This window comes from Miniopterus schreibersii, assembly GCF_964146895.1.
Source record: "Miniopterus schreibersii genome assembly, chromosome: 9".
In the NCBI taxonomy this organism is placed as follows: Eukaryota; Metazoa; Chordata; class Mammalia; order Chiroptera; family Miniopteridae; genus Miniopterus; species Miniopterus schreibersii.
The window spans coordinates 2,731,534-2,746,785 of record NC_138118.1 but is presented as its reverse complement, the minus strand read 5'-3'; the positions used below and the strand labels follow the sequence as shown (position 1 = coordinate 2,746,785).

At 62.0% G+C, this 15,252-nt stretch overlaps 1 protein-coding gene across 3 annotated transcripts; it reads right to left on the bottom strand.

The window, feature by feature from the left end:
• Positions 1–1,263: 1,263 nt before the first annotated feature.
• Positions 1,264–15,021, bottom strand: WDR86 (WD repeat domain 86). 3 transcript variants are annotated; one of them, XM_081146938.1, is made up of 7 exons: positions 14,218–14,401; positions 13,736–14,019; positions 9,604–9,745; positions 6,423–6,843; positions 5,090–5,247; positions 2,132–2,235; positions 1,264–1,820 (listed from the first exon to the last, which is right to left on the bottom strand). In XM_081146938.1, exons 2-7 carry the CDS (start codon positions 13,896–13,898, stop codon positions 1,405–1,407), a joined length of 1,404 nt encoding a protein of 467 aa, XP_081003064.1. In that variant the 5' UTR covers positions 13,899–14,019; positions 14,218–14,401; the 3' UTR covers positions 1,264–1,404. The 3 variants fall into 3 exon arrangements, with proteins under 3 accessions (XP_081003064.1, XP_081003065.1, XP_081003066.1); XM_081146939.1 differs by lacking the exon at positions 14,218–14,401 and adding an exon at positions 14,835–15,021 and having other exon boundaries at positions 1,554–1,820; positions 5,090–5,225; XM_081146940.1 differs by having other exon boundaries at positions 1,554–1,820; positions 5,090–5,225; positions 14,218–14,398.
• Between the last annotated feature and the right edge of the window lie 231 nt (positions 15,022–15,252).

The window sequence follows — 15,252 nt, the reverse complement described above, 5'->3', positions numbered from 1 at the left end:
GTGCCAGGTTCCCCAGCGCTAGGCTACATACAGGCCAAGTGCGGTTTTCCGGTCCCTCCTTGCTCTGGGAGGGGCGGCTGGAGACGCCAATGCACTAGCCCGACAGGACCTGCACCCGTGGGTGTCCCCAGGGTATGTGTAGCCTGTGTTGTGCGTGGATTATTCTCTGTTGTGCGTGGATGTGATGGGTGATCTAAGGTGACGTAAGAGCTGGGGAGGCAGGAACACAGCACCAGCTGGTAGCGTCCCCAGCGTCTGGTACTCAAGCTGTCCCCCTCTGCAAAGCAGTCTGAGGAGGTGGGTAAACATGGGGGCAGGTAGTCAAGGTGGTGCTCGCCTGCCCTCCCTGACGGGAACTCTGGCATCCTGGGAAGCCCCCTGGGGGGGTACGCCCAGACACAGCAGGTGGCACCTAGGGAACCCCAACCTGGACCCTGTGTTTGAGTCTCACCCACAGGATGCCGAGTGTGATGTGGCTTCTGCAGGTTCTCACCTGCAAGCCTGTTTTCCTGGGGAGGCCCCTGGGCTCCCAGCGTTGGGGGAGCGGCACCCCTTCCTACCACATGTGGTGCCAATACCGCCCTGCTCATCCGGCCTGGACCTGGGCACCCGGGAGCAGGTGAGGCCTGTCCAGCAGTGCATCTTGCTAAGGAAACACCTGCATTAAGACTACGGAGCTCCCACGTCTCTGCATCAAGGGCCGCCTCTGGGCGGGGAGGCTTGGCCTTGGCCAGAGGCTGAGCTCTCCAGGGCAGACACCGCACCAGGCGCCGGCCAGGGCCCTGGCACTCGGGGCACCACCGGTGCAGAAAGCGCCACCTTCCGGTGATGGGAGGAGCTGCTGGGGAGGCGGCCTTCCAGCCTCTCCAGAGCCCAGCGCCCTTTCCCCACGAAGCCCCTCCCGCTGGGAGTCCCGGGCTGCTCCCGAGTGGGCGTCCCGCCTCGCCCACGCGGAGGGCAGGGCTGGGACCTGTGGTGGGGCCCGGGGGCTCCCTCCCCCGCCGAGATAAGAGGCCCTCCCCCATCCATGCAGAAATGGAGCTCCACAGCAGGGGTGAGGGGTCCCCGCTGTCACGGAGCAGGCTGGAGAGTCCAGGCTCCCTGGCTGCGCCCACGGCCACTCCCCGCACCGAGTGACACTGGAGGGGTGCTCAGGCCGCAGCCCCTCACTTCGCCCGCCGGGAAGGGCAGGCGTGGGAGGCCCGGGTCCCTGGCACCCTCGCCCCTCATCCCTCAGAGCAGAAACTGAGACTCAGTTTGCAGAACAAAAGAAACCCCAGGGCTCGTTTAAGGGCGTTTATTTCGCTTCTTTCACCAGTTTCCTCTGGACAAACAATTTGCAAAAATAGTAACGATCTGCCGGCCGGGCGGTTCCTCTCGGCGGGGAAGGCTCGGCTCCGGGGCTCAGGGGCTCAGGGGCCTCCCCCCTGGGGCCGCGGCCCTGCAGGGTCCCGGGTGGGCCGGTGCGGGGGCGGGCCTGGGGCGCAGGGGCGGGGCCGGGGCCCCGCGGGCGAGGACAGCCCCTCCCGTGGGCGGGTCCGCAGCGTCCACGAACACGCAGTTCAGGCAAAACCGCCGCCTCGCCCCCTCCGGCCACGGGGCGGCGGGCGCGCTCCCTCCGTGGGCCCCTGGGTGGGGCCGCGGGCTCAGGCGGGCTGCAGGGGCGCGGCGGCGGCGCACCCCACCTTGTTGCTGAAGAGGCGGGAGAGGCTGCGCGGCGGGGCGGCGGGGCGCGGCGGCGGGGCGCGCGGGAGCCCACGCACGTCCCAGAGGCGCAGCGCGCCGTCGTGCGAGGCGGTGTACAGCACCTGGCCGTGCACCTGCGGGCGCGGCGGGGGCGTGGCGTGGGGCGGGCGCTGCGGGATGGCCAGCTACCCCGCCCCCGCGCGTCACCGCCGCAGCCGCGACAGCTGCGGACCCACCACGCACAGGCCCTGCCCTCCCGCAGGCCCGGGCGTCCGCGCGACCGTCAACCACCGGACCTGCCAGCCCAGGGGGGCTCGGCCCGGGGAGGAGGTCCTGCTGGGGCGTGGGGACGCGCGCTCCCTCCCCTCCCCCCCTCCGCCCCCCGCGGGGCAGGGGCGCCCTGGCTCCGCCGTCGAGCCGGGGCCGGGGGCCCGGGGGCGCCTACCTGGATGCAGTTGATGACGAAGGCGTGGCCGCGGAACACCCTCTGCAGCGCCCCGGACTGGGCGTCGAAGGCGCGCGCGCGGGCGTCCCCGCTGCCCGTGAACACTGTGGACACACGTGCCACTGGGCCCCCCGCAGGGAACCACCTGCCCCTCCCCACGCCCCGCCCGCCCGCCTCGCAAGCACGTCGTAAGGTCCACCGTGGGGACAGAGGGCGCCCCGTGGCAGGAAGGGGGCAGCACCTCGGTTATCTGACTACACCCCAGCGACGGGGGGCGGGGCCGCCAGGGCCCGGGAGGCGCCCTCTGCCGGCTGCGGCGGGCTCTGCAGGACGGTGGCTCCTGAGCCGGCTTCCTCGGGCTCCCCTCGGCCTGCGCGGCCCTTCCAGGGGCTTCCACCCCCCCGGCGCACCTGGGCCCACCCAGGCCTTGGGGTGCAGGCCGCTGGCGAAGCCTGGCTCCTCTGCCCAGTGTTCCCGCAGCTCTGAAGCCCCGGACTCAGGGGGCATCAGCCCCTCCCGCACCATCTGCGCCAGGCCAGCCAGCAAGGCGCCTGCCCTGGGTAATGACCTTGGCCTTCCCAGCAGAGCCCAACCCTCAGGGGCTCCCTAGAGCGCCCCCGCCCGACCTCTTGCAGGGGGGAAGCCAGTTTCCTTCGTGGAGAGAGGGACACTCAAAGCCCAGTGTCATTAGAATCACCTGCTGGTCTCGTGAAGCAGCCGATTGCCCGGCCCACTTGCATTTCTAACCAGTTCCAGGTGGTGCTGATACTGCCGGTCAGCGACCACACTGAGCACACTGACCCTCTGGTGCACTTATGGTCCAAGCCTGGGTTGGCCCAGAAGCCGCCCCCAACACCAGGATTTTAGTGCCAACAGATCATCTGGCAGGACATTCCGGGACGTGGGAGAGAAAAAGGCCTGGAGACGTCCATACAGGTGGGCTCGTGAGCCCCTGGGAGAAGGTGCCGGCCGCAGGTCAGAGCTGTCCCACCAGAGGGCAGCAACGCTGGGCTATTTATTCAGCAACTAGTCACCGGCCCAGGGCCTCTCCTGTGGGTGTCCACCCCCGGCCCTCCTCTGCCCTGCCCCTCACAGGGACACATATGCGCCCGAGGACTTCAGGTGCTGCGGCAAGAAGCACCGCTGAACATGGTACCCACATAGCCGCCACACCCACCCTGCGGCCCCAGCGAGGGAGCCACAGCAAGCACCCCCAGGGGGCTCCCTTCCTTACCGCACTGCCTGCCTATTCCCAGCCTGGCTGCTAAAGCTACCAGTGAACGTGGCCCCGGAGGGGTAGTTTCCTATCTGGGTCTTCTCATCTCCTTTCCTGCTGGCCCCTCCCCACCAACTCAGCCAGGCTGCTGCACATCTCATGGGCGGGAGGGGGGGTCAGGAATTAAGTCTAATCACCTTGAAGCCTGCTGGCAAAGACCAAGGGCCAAGTTCTTTAACCACTGGCAACATCAGGTAGGGCGCCTGGGGATCAGTGGCAGCTTCCATCCCAGCTGCTGCCAGGGGGAGGCGCTCTAGGTGACATTCTTTTTAAATTAGAGGTAACGACTTGGGAGCAGACCATAATCGCACTTACAGGTTTGGACACAGGAAGAAGAAAAAAAATAACTTGTCCGTGTCCTAAATCCCAAGGGCATCTCAGGCTCTATTTTTAGAGATCCGCATTCCGCCTTCATCTAACACCTATGCTGGGAAGTCAACGTGGATTTTCCACTGTGACTCTTCCCCCACCCAGTCTGCTCCCGGTCACTGCAGTGCTGGGAAGATGCCACTCAGGCTCAGTGCCGTGTGTGTGTGTGTGTGTGTGTGTGTGTGTGTGTGTGTGTGTGTACATGGCAGGAATGGCAAAACACAGCATTGGGGATCACTTTGGGAGAGACGTTCGGAACCTGGGAGCCCCCCTGCCCTGTAGATGTGGTAAGGTTGGGGGGTTGCTTCCCCAGAACAGTGTCTGTCTTCTGGGTGTGTCTGGGGTGTGAACACACGGCAAGCCAGTTGGACAGAGCCAGCAAAGCCCAGCTATGTGACAATTTGAGACCTGTGGGATAAGCCTACCCAATAAGCCATTCTGCTGTTCTTCCTTTACAAAATAACCCTGATTAATCCTGGGAGCTATGTCCCCAGATAGGAGATGTCAGTATTCAGCCTCTCCTGCAGGCAGTGGTCTAAGGAATGTACGCACAAGTCTTTGGGTGGGGCTTCCAGGGGAGAGCTTTAGAAGGGGCCTAGTCAGCTGGGAGACATTTCTTTTGCACTTCCCTCATCTCCCTGCCTGCCTAAAACATGATGAGATGGCTGGAGCTTCAGCAGCTGCCTTGAACCACGAGGCCCCCCTTAAAGACCCTTAAAGATAGAAGATACTACGGATGCTAAGGATGATGAAGTGAAGTGACTGAAGGAATTGGGGTGCTGATAAAATTGACAGCCCCTAAAATTATTCTATCTGAGAGAAAAAAAACACACCACTGTCTCATTTAATTTAAGCCATTGCTCTCTGGGTTTTCTCTTATCTGTAGTCAGATCTAAATGCCAAGTGAAGCTGAACTCAGGTGGCCCTCAAGCCCAGCTGGACTAAGTGGTGTCACTTTGAGAATTAGAATGTGTCTTTGAGGCGTGCTCTTGACCCTAGGACCTCTGAACATTCAGGTCGATGGACCTTCTTGTGGGTAAAGTTAGGGAGGAGGGCCCCCCTTCTTCGGGCTTTCTTTGTAAATAACGCTGGAGGGACATGTGCATGGAGGTGGCCCGGTTGCTGTCCCTGGGCACTGACCATCCTGAATGGCAGCTGAGGCTCAAGGGGGGAACCTCAAGGGAGAAGCAGAGAAGCAGAGAGGAGGCGCTGAGCAGGGAGGACTTGGTGGGGGCGAGGAGTGATGGGGACACGGGGACAGGAGGTAACAAGGCGGGCGCAGCAGCTGGGGTGGGGCAGGGAGGGTCACTTACGGGTGCCCGCGTGGTACTTCAGGGCGCTCACGCTGTGTCTGTGGGCCGTGAACGTGCGCACTCGCTCCCCCGTGTCCGCCAGCCAGCACTTGACGGTCCTGTCGGCGCTGCCCGAGTACACGTGCCGGTTCGCGAGCTGAGGAGGAGGGACACGGGTACTGCTGGCCGCAGGAGGGACACAGGTGTCACTGGCCGCAGAGGGTGGCTCAGAGGCCCTCCCAGCCTCTCTGAGTGGAAGGGGAGGGGCACGGGCTGGTCTCAGTGCAGAAAGAAATGCCCCTGCCTGTGGGTCCCACCCGACCGCTGGCACCCAGGATCTCGCTGCTCCTCCCTGCTCCCCAGGAGTGTGGGGACCGGCAGGCAGGCAGGCTCAGGCAGGCCCAGATTTGGGTCTTTTTTTAAAAATCCTCACTTGAGGATATTTTCCCATTGCTTTTCAGAGACAGTGGAAGGGTGAGAAGAGAGAGAGAAACACTGATGTGAGAGAGACTCATTGATTGGTTGCCTCCCGCATGTGGCCCAACTGGGGCCAGGGATCAAGTCTGCAACTGAGGTACGAATTCTTAGCTAGAATCGAACCCAGGACCTTTCAGTCCACAGGCAGACACTCTAACCACGGATCCAGACTGGCAAGGGCCCAGTTTCAGGTCTTGACTGTCACTTTGCCCTTGGCCAAGTCACTGACTCTACCCCTCAGTAGCTTCACGGCAGACAAGGATGGTGCCAGCCCCTCCTCCCTCCTGGGGGGTCACAGATATGACCCCTATGGTGCCAGCACCGGAAGAGCAAGGACCACCAATGTTCACGAGCACAGCGACTACTACTGCCCGGTGTCAATGGGGTGATTACTGCCCAATCCAGTAGGACCGGTGTCCTCCTGAGTCCGGTGGGGACCATCGGGCCCTGGCCTATGAAATCATTTGGTCTGACCCTGCCAAGGCAACCGCAGGTGGGACTCAAAATTCAATAAATCTAGGAGCTTTTTTCATAGCCAATTTTTAAGTTGATCATTTTGTATGGCCTGCGAATGATGTTATAAATATCCAAATGGCCCTTGGCAGAAAAAAGGTTCCCCACCCCTGTTCTAGGGAGAGGAAATGTGGACACGGAGGGAGGAGAGAGGCCTCAGAAGTAGCCAACCCTGCAGACACCTTGTTCTTGGACTCGAGCCTCTAGAGCTGTGAGAGGATGGATCTCTGCTGTTTCACCCCCAGCCCACCCCCGCCTGCAGCACTCTGTCACTCGGCCCAGCTGACTGTCCCCTGGGGCGGGGCTGCACAAAGGAGGGCCCAGGGACCTCCTGGCAGACGGGTGGGGGCTGGGCGGGTCTCACCTCCAGACAGATGACTGAGCCCTGGTGCTCCCGAAACACCCGCAGCTGCTCCCCACTCAGGATGTCCCAGGCGCGGATGGTGGTGTCTGTGCTGCCCGTGAAGGCCGTGTGGCTGGGCGTGTCCAGCACCAGGCACAGCACGGCACCTGTGTGGCCCCGCAGTGTCTGGTGGCAGCAGCCGCTGGCCACCTGCCACACCTTGGCCGTTCCATCCGTGCTGCCCGTCACCAGCAGCCCCCCGGCCACAGCCTCCTCCTCAAAGGGCGCCCCAGGGAGGTCCCAGGGGGCAGAGTAGGCGAGCGTCAGCACGCAGTTGCGGTGGCCCCGGAACTCCCGGGACACCTGCCCCTTGTCCACACTCCAGGCACGGGCCGTCCGGTCGTAGGAGCTGCTGAAGAGCTGGTTGTTGGTGACCAGGATCCTGGTGGCAGAAGGGAAAGGTCAAGGGTCAGACCTGCAGGGTGGCCCGGCAGGCTGTCCCCGGATCCCTTTGGCTGGTGTCTTCGTGTTCAGGGAGCCCAGGCGATGGGAGGCGTGAAGTGTTCCAGGAGAAAACCACGGGCTGACATCTGCTGGCCAGACTCGAGCCAAAGGCCCCATGGGGAAGAGAGGCCCCCCCACAGTAAATACCTACGATTCTTATCTTCCTTCTGACAAATGCTAAGAACTTCTCCCCAGAAAAACACACATTTGTCTTTAGTAGAGAGCTTTGGATATGACTTAAAAGGGTCCGTTTAGCCCTGGCCGGTTCGGCTCAGTGGTTAGAGCGTCAGCCCACAGACCGAAGGATGGCAGGTTCGATTCCCAGTCAAGGGCACGTACCTCAGTGGCAGGTTCGACCCCGGCCCCAGTCGGGGCGCGTGCGGGAGGCGACCAGTCAATGTGTCTCTCTCACATCGATGTTTCTCTCTCTCTCCCTTCCATTCCCTCTACAGATCAACGGGGAAAAAAATATTCTCAGGTGAGGATTTAAAAAAAAGGGGAGTCCGTTTACACACCCTTGTTAAGAAGCCTGAGCCCCCTGGAGGGCAGACCACAAAGGGCAGAGGCCCAGGCTGAGGTTGGAATGTGGCCGTGTCCTCGGTGTGGGGACCGAGAGGGTCACGTCAGAGACACCTTGTGTTCCCTCTGGCCTGGAGGCTGGCGCGGGTGGGAAGAGATATGGACGGCTAGAGAGAACAGATCTGCCTGCACTGCCCAGGGCCCTCACCCCAGCACGGTTCTCGCCTCCCGAAGTAACTAAGGAAACACCCACTAAAACAAGGACTGTTTCTGACCGGCTCCTTCCCTGGCAGAGGCAGTTCTCACAGCGCGTGTATTTCCAAAGGAAAATGACAACCTGCTGCCAGGCGGCACTCACAGGTGACGTTCTGGGGGCCTGCATGCTGCCAGGTGTGGCCTGGCATGAGAGGGCAGGGAAGCCAGGCCTGGTTGGTGCCCCTAGGAGCTCACACACCTGGCCTGGCTCTGAAAGCAAAGGGGGGGGGGGTGAATTCCACATCCTTTCCTAGGGGGGTGACAAATATTTGTGAGCACCGTTACTTAGTAATGCAAAACCTTCCCAGAGCTACGGCTTAAAAGTAGTGAGTGTGTGTGTGCACATGGGCAAGTCTGGCCCTGGCAGAGCCTAATTTCTAGCCCAATTGCCCAGATTTCCTCTTGGGGCGCAGCTGATAGTTTCCGGGCACAACCTGAGAGCAAGTTGGTCACCTGAGGCGTGGCCTCCTCCCACCTGTCAGCACCTGCAGCCACTCAAGCCTCACAAAAGGAGACTCCCCCGGCCCACACTTTACCTCAATCACAGACGTCTTTCTCAAGAAAGTGTGCTGGGCCCTGGCTGGGAACTCAGGTGGTTAGAGCGTCACCCTGACACACCAAGGTTGTGGGTTCCACCCCCAGAAAGGGCACATACAAGAATCAACCAATGAATCATAAGTGAGTGGAACAGCAAATAGATGTTTCTCTCTCTCTCCCTCTCAAAACAAAAACAAAGAAGGAAAGAAAGAAAGTGCTGGGCAGAGGCCAGCAGGAGCCATGGAGCCATGAGTCCAGAGCCCTAATTCTAGCCCCTTCCCTACCACCTGTCTGCTTGGCCCTGGCCTCCCAGGTCTCCCGGCCCTGCCCGCTCTCCCTCAGGGTGAGGGACAAAGGCTGGGCTGGGCTACTGGAAGGCGGGGGGCCTGGCGTCTCCACTCGGAACCACCCTAAGCCAACACAACTCTTCACTGTCTTTCTGCTTCGGGGTATCGTTGAGTCCCTGCCCGGTGCGTGCTCCGTTCCGACTGCAGGCAGCTGGCACTCGGTCAGTTCATGGTCAGTCTGGCCATTTCCAGGCGCTTGACCATTAGGCCAGTCAGGTGTCACCAGGACCTCGACCCAAGGATGACCCTGGCATGTGTAAGCCCGTGCTGGCAGCGTCCCTTCTGGCTGGGAACATTCTTCTTCACCAGCCCAGCCCTCCAACCCCCAAACTCCCGCCTGCACTGGGCCTTTCCTTACACAGTTTACCTCCCAGGCAGGTGCGCCTCCTGGTCAGCGAGGCAGCAGGACGCCAGAGGCCGGTGCCCAGACTCCCGCTTACTCGGGGCAGTCCCTCAGGAGTCTGAAACGGCCGCAGTTACATAAAGTGTCAAACTGATCTGAGCAGCAAAGGCATTTCCATGGCTCAGCTCAGACCCAAATTCAATACAGAAAAATTCGAACCGAGGCCTGGGGGGGTGATGGTAAAGAGGGGAGGAGAGTTTCAAGTGCAACATGGAAAGGAGAGGTTTAAAAATACCCTGGGCTCCATCTCCAGAGCCATCCCCACGGCCGCTCCTGCAAGGCCCTGGTCCACCATCAGGTGCCAATTAAGCCATTTCCTCTGGAACCCCTTCCATCCTAGGAGTTGTGGGCTCCGATGGCTTTCCCCGTGCCCAGCAGGGGGCAGTAAGCAGCCAGGTCAACCTGCTGCTGGTGCCTCCCTTCCCCAGCTGGGCCTCCCCACCCCCACCTGCAGCCCTGAGCGGTCAGCACTTGTCACACCTGCGGACACTTCTGCCCTGAGCCTTCCGCTGCCGTGTGCTCCTGATGCCCAAGCCTCACGTCCACGCGTGGGCTTCCTGGGAGAAGCTACGCTCCTGCAGGGCCCACATCGCCGCCCGCTGGGGCCCCGCAGCCCGGGCCCCCTCGCCGCGCTGACCTGTTCACAATGGACGTGTGTCCCCGGAACACCTGCAGGCACTGCCCCGTCAGCACGTCCCACTTCCTGATGGTGCGGTCGGCGCTGCACGTGAAGGCCGCCTCGTCCTCCAGCTGGCAGAAGGTCACGTAGCTTTCGTGTCCTGCAGACAAGGGGAGGCCGACGTGAGCCCACGGGGCACAGCAGCTCGGGGGCTTTTCCTCCGGGAAGGATGCTCCAGACGGCGAGGGAGGGAGGAAAGCAGGGCCCGGCAGGGGGCGTTGGAGACAAGCCCAGGGCTGACTAGCCCTTTGTTCTAAGTCTTTATTGATTTCAGAGAGAGGAAGGGGGGGAGGAGAGAGAAACATCAATGATGAGAGTCGCTGACCGGCTGCCTCCTGCAGGCCCCCCACTGGGGATCGAGCCTGCAACCCGGGCATGTGCCCTGACGGGGAATCGAACCCGATCTCCTGGATCCTAGGTCGATGCTCAGCCAGAGCCACGACAGCCGGGCCTGAATAGCCCTTTGAAATGACAAGTTTTGCCCGGCCAGGCGTGGCTCAGCGGCTGAGCATCGACCTAGGATCCAGGAGATCGCGGTTCGATTCCCCGTCAGGGCACAGGCCCGGGTTGCCGGCTAGGCAGCCGATCAGTGACTTTCTCATGGTTGAAGTTTCTGTCTTTCTCTCTTTCCCTCCTTTCCTGTCTGAAATCAATAAAGATATGTTAAAAAAAAAGAAAAAGAAATGACAAGTTAAGTCTGGGAGAGTCTGTGGGGTACCAGGAGAGCTCAGGGGGCACTTACCCTGCCCCCCAAATCCTTTTATTCCCCCTTTACCACCACCTTTCGGTCTTTTACACACTTTTCAGCTATCGGTTGGTATTTACTCAGTCATTCAACAAACCCGGTGTTAAGGGGCCAGGAAGCAGAGAGGCCAAGGGCATGACCTTCGGGGCCAGCACCCCGGAGCTGCTCCTGACCGCCCACTGGCCAGTTACCTCGCCTCTCCTTGCCTCGGTTTCCCTGTCTGACGCGGGGAGGGTAACAGCGCCCACCTCGTGGGGCTGTGGTGCAGACAGAAAAAAGCGCTGGGTTTAGCTGTCCCCACGCTCGGGGAGAAACACGGGGGTGGCGGGACACCAGGTCCTAAGTCCTGGGCGCTGGAAACATTACCTGCCTTGGAAAAAGGCACATCTGCAGACGCAGTTAAGTGAAGGGTCTTGAGTCGAGGGGAGTATCCCGGGTCATCGGGCCGGGACCGAGACGCAACCACAGGTGTCCCCACAGGGCGGAGGCAGAGCCCCGCCGGCGTGCCCGGTGGTCAGAGTGTCGGCGAGGACACCGGCGGGGCGGGGCGCTGATTCCCCGTCAAGGGCACGTGCCTGGGTTGCAGGTTCGATCCCTGGCCTGGTCAGGGTATGTGCAGGAGGCAACCAATGGATGTCTCTCTCTCACATCAATGTTTCTCTCCCCCCCTTCCACTCTCTCTAAAAATCAATAGAGAAAATATCCTCATGTGAGGATTAAAAAAAAAAAAAAAAGGGGGGAACCAGAGCCCTGGCTGGGTCGCTCAGTTGGTTAGAGTGTCGTCCTGAAATGCTAAGGTCGAGGGTTTGATCCTTGGTCAGGAGGCAGCCAATCAATGTTTCTCACATCACTGTTTCTCTCTTTTCCTACCCCCGCTCCTCTCTCTCTCTCAAACAAATTTTTTAAAATGTTTAAAAGAAAGAAATGTTTTTCAGTCTTCTTGGATAGACCTCTAAGAAAATAATGTTTGTGCGAATTAAATAAACACTCGAAGAAACTGCAGATTATGTTTCCCTTAAAAAAACATGTCAGTTTAAAAGTCGAGGGCAAAGTGTGTTTGGCAAAACACAGCCCGGCTTTTTGCCAACCCCAAAGAGTTTATAAAATATGTTAAGATTATCAACAAACTTTCCCTGAGACCAGATCTATGGGTTGGAGGGCTCAGCAGTGTGAGGGGCTGGCTGGAAGGCAGCTGGGTGTCCTGAAGGCAGGTAGGTGCCACCAGGCTGGCCCCACACAGGCTCACACCCGGCAGTCCTCCATGGACCCCGTGTGGACTCACCCCGGCCGCCCCAGACAGGCTACATTGGGGGGGGGCACTGTCCCCATTCAGACTGCTTCCTCCCATCTCACAGAAAGGCCAAGTACAAGTGTAAATTAGGCCAAGAAAAACACTGAGAAACACTAATACCCCAGGTCACTTGTAGCCATGAAACCCAGGATGCTGAAGACCAAGAGATATGGGACCACTTTTATGACACACAGAAGCCAAAAAAAAGATATAAACGTTGATTAAGAATCAATAAAAATAGGACACATAAACGAAGACTTAAGAGGTGATAACAAAATAAGTTTTTCAGCTCTGGCCAGTGTGGCCCAGTGGTTAGAGCATTGGCTGAGCACTAGAAGGTCTCGGGTTCAATTCTCTGACAAGGGCATGTACCTGGGTTGCAGGTTTGATCCCAGGCCCCCATCAGGGTGCATGGGGGAGGCAACCAATGGATGTGTCTCTCTCACATCAATGTCTCTCTCCCCCCCTCCCCCTCCACTCTCTAAAAATCAAGGGGAAAAAATTCTCTGGTGAGAATTAACAACAACAAAAAGGTTTTCCTTAATGTGAAAAAAAAACCTCATCTCTGAAGCTGGGCCAGGCTGACCCTCTGCCCTCTCAGGGACCTGGTCCTGAGCTGGCTGAGGCTCCCTGCGGAGGTCAAGGCTCCCCAGCGGACAAGCCCCTTCCTCTGTGCACCAAGTACCCACCTCGAATCTGAAAACACAAGCCAGCTGAGTCCTGGCTCGGAGCCCGGCCAGCAGAGGGGCTCTGGGGGCTGCAGAGTGCGTTCCTGACCCCTGACCCTGATCCACAGACCAGGGGCAGGGGCTCCACTGCCCCAAGGCCTGCGGGGGGCCGCCAGGGGAGCAAGGCCTCGCCCCACCCTGGGGATGGATGAGGGAGGGCGAGGGTAAGGGAGGGTAAGGGGGGGAGGGCCCATCACGTCTCCAGGGACCACAGCGCCTTGGCAGCCAGCTGCTGGAATTGTGCAGAATAAGCAAAAAAAGCCAAACTGAAAATATTTTTGAAGGGATGAACAGTGCAGATAAGATGCAGTTATTATGTTCAAAAGAACATGCTGAGGCTCAGGGGTTCCTGCCAAGGTCATGGCCCTCCCCGCCTCCCTGTCCCTGCGCCCTTGGACTGGCTGCAAGGTCGGGGTCAAAGTGCACCCCCTCCACCCCGTACAGGAGGGGCTCCATGCAGGCGGTGGAGGGTCTGCAGTTGACAGGTGGCCAGAGTGGGCCAAGCTGGACACACCTTTGACTCAGCATTAAGAGTGGTGCCTCCTTGCCCTGTGCTGTCCCAGGCCTGTCTTCTGTCTGTCCCTCCGGACACCTCTTCTCCAGCCTGCTCTCTGTATGACCCCCCCACCCCACAGGCTTCGGACAGCTGGGAGTCCCCCTAGACTTGATATGACCCTACAGGGACCCACGGTAAGAACTATACCCACCTCCGGTGAGTAAGGACACAACTAGAAACCAATAGGTATGCGTAAAACTTTCATAAAATTCCTGCTGTTTCATCCAGTTTCCAAATACCCTAAACTGCAGATGAAATAGGGCAGCAGAGGGCCGGGCAGGGGGGTCAGACTTCAACTCTATGCCCCACCAGCTGTTACTTAACTCGTGCCTCAGTTTCCCTGTCTGCAGAAGTGGGATAACAGCAGCGTGAGGGCTGCGCCCCTGCAGGGCTCAGCACCAGGCCCCGGCTGCTACCCTAATGGCCCGAGGGAGGAGATGTCCAGCCAAAGGTGGCCCGGCCAGGGAGAGGCCAGAGAAGCGCGGCTCACCTGAAGGCCTGGAGGTGCCATTTCTTTCTGTTCGCTCACTGTTGGAACGGAAATGATTTCCCGCAGAGGGGCCTTCGCCCCGCAGAGGGCGCCCCTTCCTGACCCCGGGCCGCAGCCCGCGCTGGCGCCCACCGCACCCAGCACCCCCAGCGCTCGTGCGCCCCGGGCGGGCCGGCGGTGGCCCGGCAGGCGCGCTTCCAGCAGCGCCCGGGGAGGGTCGGGGCTGGGCTCCGGGGACGGGTCCGAGGCCGGCGAGCGGACGGGAGGGCGCGGCGCGTACCTTGCAGGAGGGCGCAGCACTGGCCGTCCGCCGTGCTCCAGAGCCGGGCCGTGCCGTCCTCGCTGCCCGTCAGCAGGCGCTGCCCGTCCGGGCTCAGGCTGAGCCAGTTGATGCCCCCACGGTGCTCAGAGCAGACCCTCAGGGCCGATCCGCCGCCCCCCATCCTGCCGGCCGGGCGGGGGGCGAGGGGAGGCAGCGCCCGCTAGGGAAGGGCGCCCCGGCATCCGCGCTCCGGGCGGCTTCGTCCCGCGGTCATCCCGGGGGGGGGGGGGGGGTCCAGGCTCCTGCAGGGGGGGGCACCGGGCGCGGCGAGGTAAGAGGAGGACCCTCGCTCCCGCGCCGCCCACTCGGCTCCCAGCTCTGACCCCGCGGGCGCGGCTCTGCGTGGGCCGCCCACCTGGGACCCCCGACGGGGCGGCGGCAGCCCCACGGGCGCAGGGCGCCTCCCCTCTCCACGCCCCCTGGGGAGACCTGCGCCCCACCTGAGCAGGCCCTTCCTCCTGCCCGGGCGAGCTGGGCAGAGGCGCCTCGGGGGCTCTGGGGAGCCCGGGTCTCCTCGCGGGGCGCGGGCGGCGGCGGGAACGCCGGGCAGGGGAGCGCCCCACGTCCCGCACGCCCTCCCCGGCAGGCGCCGCGCGCTCGGGGCGGCGGCGTGCGGAACAATACAGTCGGGCCTGGCTCCTCCTCAGAGACCACCCCTCAACCTGTCCCCTCCCACTTCTCGGGCCCGCGCTCCGGCCGCCACCCCCCGCCCCGGTCCCTCGGGACCGACCTCAGCCCCCGCCCCGGCACCCGGGGGGAGCGCTCCACGTGCGACCCTCCGGGCTGCCCCGCTGTGCTTCTGGGCTCCCGCCCTCTGCCACCCCCGTGGGGACCAAAGCCCGGGACGCGGGGGGGGGGGGGTAGACGGAGAGCCCGGGTCGGGGAGGCGCGCGCCCGGGAGCTCGCCGGGGCAGGGACTCGGCTGCGCGCCCCACCCGCGAGCTGGCCGCTCCCAGGCTCCCAGCCCGAAGGACCCTGCCCGCGGGGCGCTAGCGCGCTTGGGGCGCCCCCTTGTTGGAGGGCGCCCGAGCCCGCCCTCCTGGGAAGTCACACGCACCTCAGTTCTAAAGAAGTCCAGCCTGGGCAGGGGAGGGACGGAGGGAGGGAGGGAGGACCGGTGGACGGCGCGGGGGTGCTTCCCGCAGAGGTCGGGGTCACTCCCCGGAGCAGCCACGAGGTGGGGGTGGGGGTGGGTCCTGGGCGCTGGGCTCCAGCCGCTCCTGTGCCCCGCCCACCTCGCCAGCGGCTCTCGGAGGCCACCCGCACCCGCCCCGCCCGCGCGCCCACTTGGCTGGGGCGCACGCCTCGGAGGGTCCCCCGAGGTCTCGGCAGGAACCCCCACCCCGGAGCGTCCGGCTGCTGGTTCCTATTAGAGCAGTTCCGGTGCCGGCTTCGCGGGGGGCGGGGAGGGGTGATTCCCCCAACTCGGATCCTCCAGGTCCTAAAGGCAACAGGATTTCCCCGGGACCCTCCGG

Excerpts from the sequence above, each read along its gene's own strand:
- WDR86 (XM_081146938.1), bottom strand. The coding sequence starts at position 13,898 with ATGGGGGGCGGCGGATCGGCCCTGAGGGTCTGCTCTGAGCACCGTGGG. Across the intron at positions 6,844-9,603 it reads CACACGTCCATTGTGAACAG|GATCCTGGTCACCAACAACC; the intron begins GTCAGCGCGGCG and ends TTCTGCCACCAG. Across the intron at positions 2,236-5,089 it reads GAAGTACCACGCGGGCACCC|TGTTCACGGGCAGCGGGGAC; the intron begins GTAAGTGACCCT and ends GTGTGTCCACAG.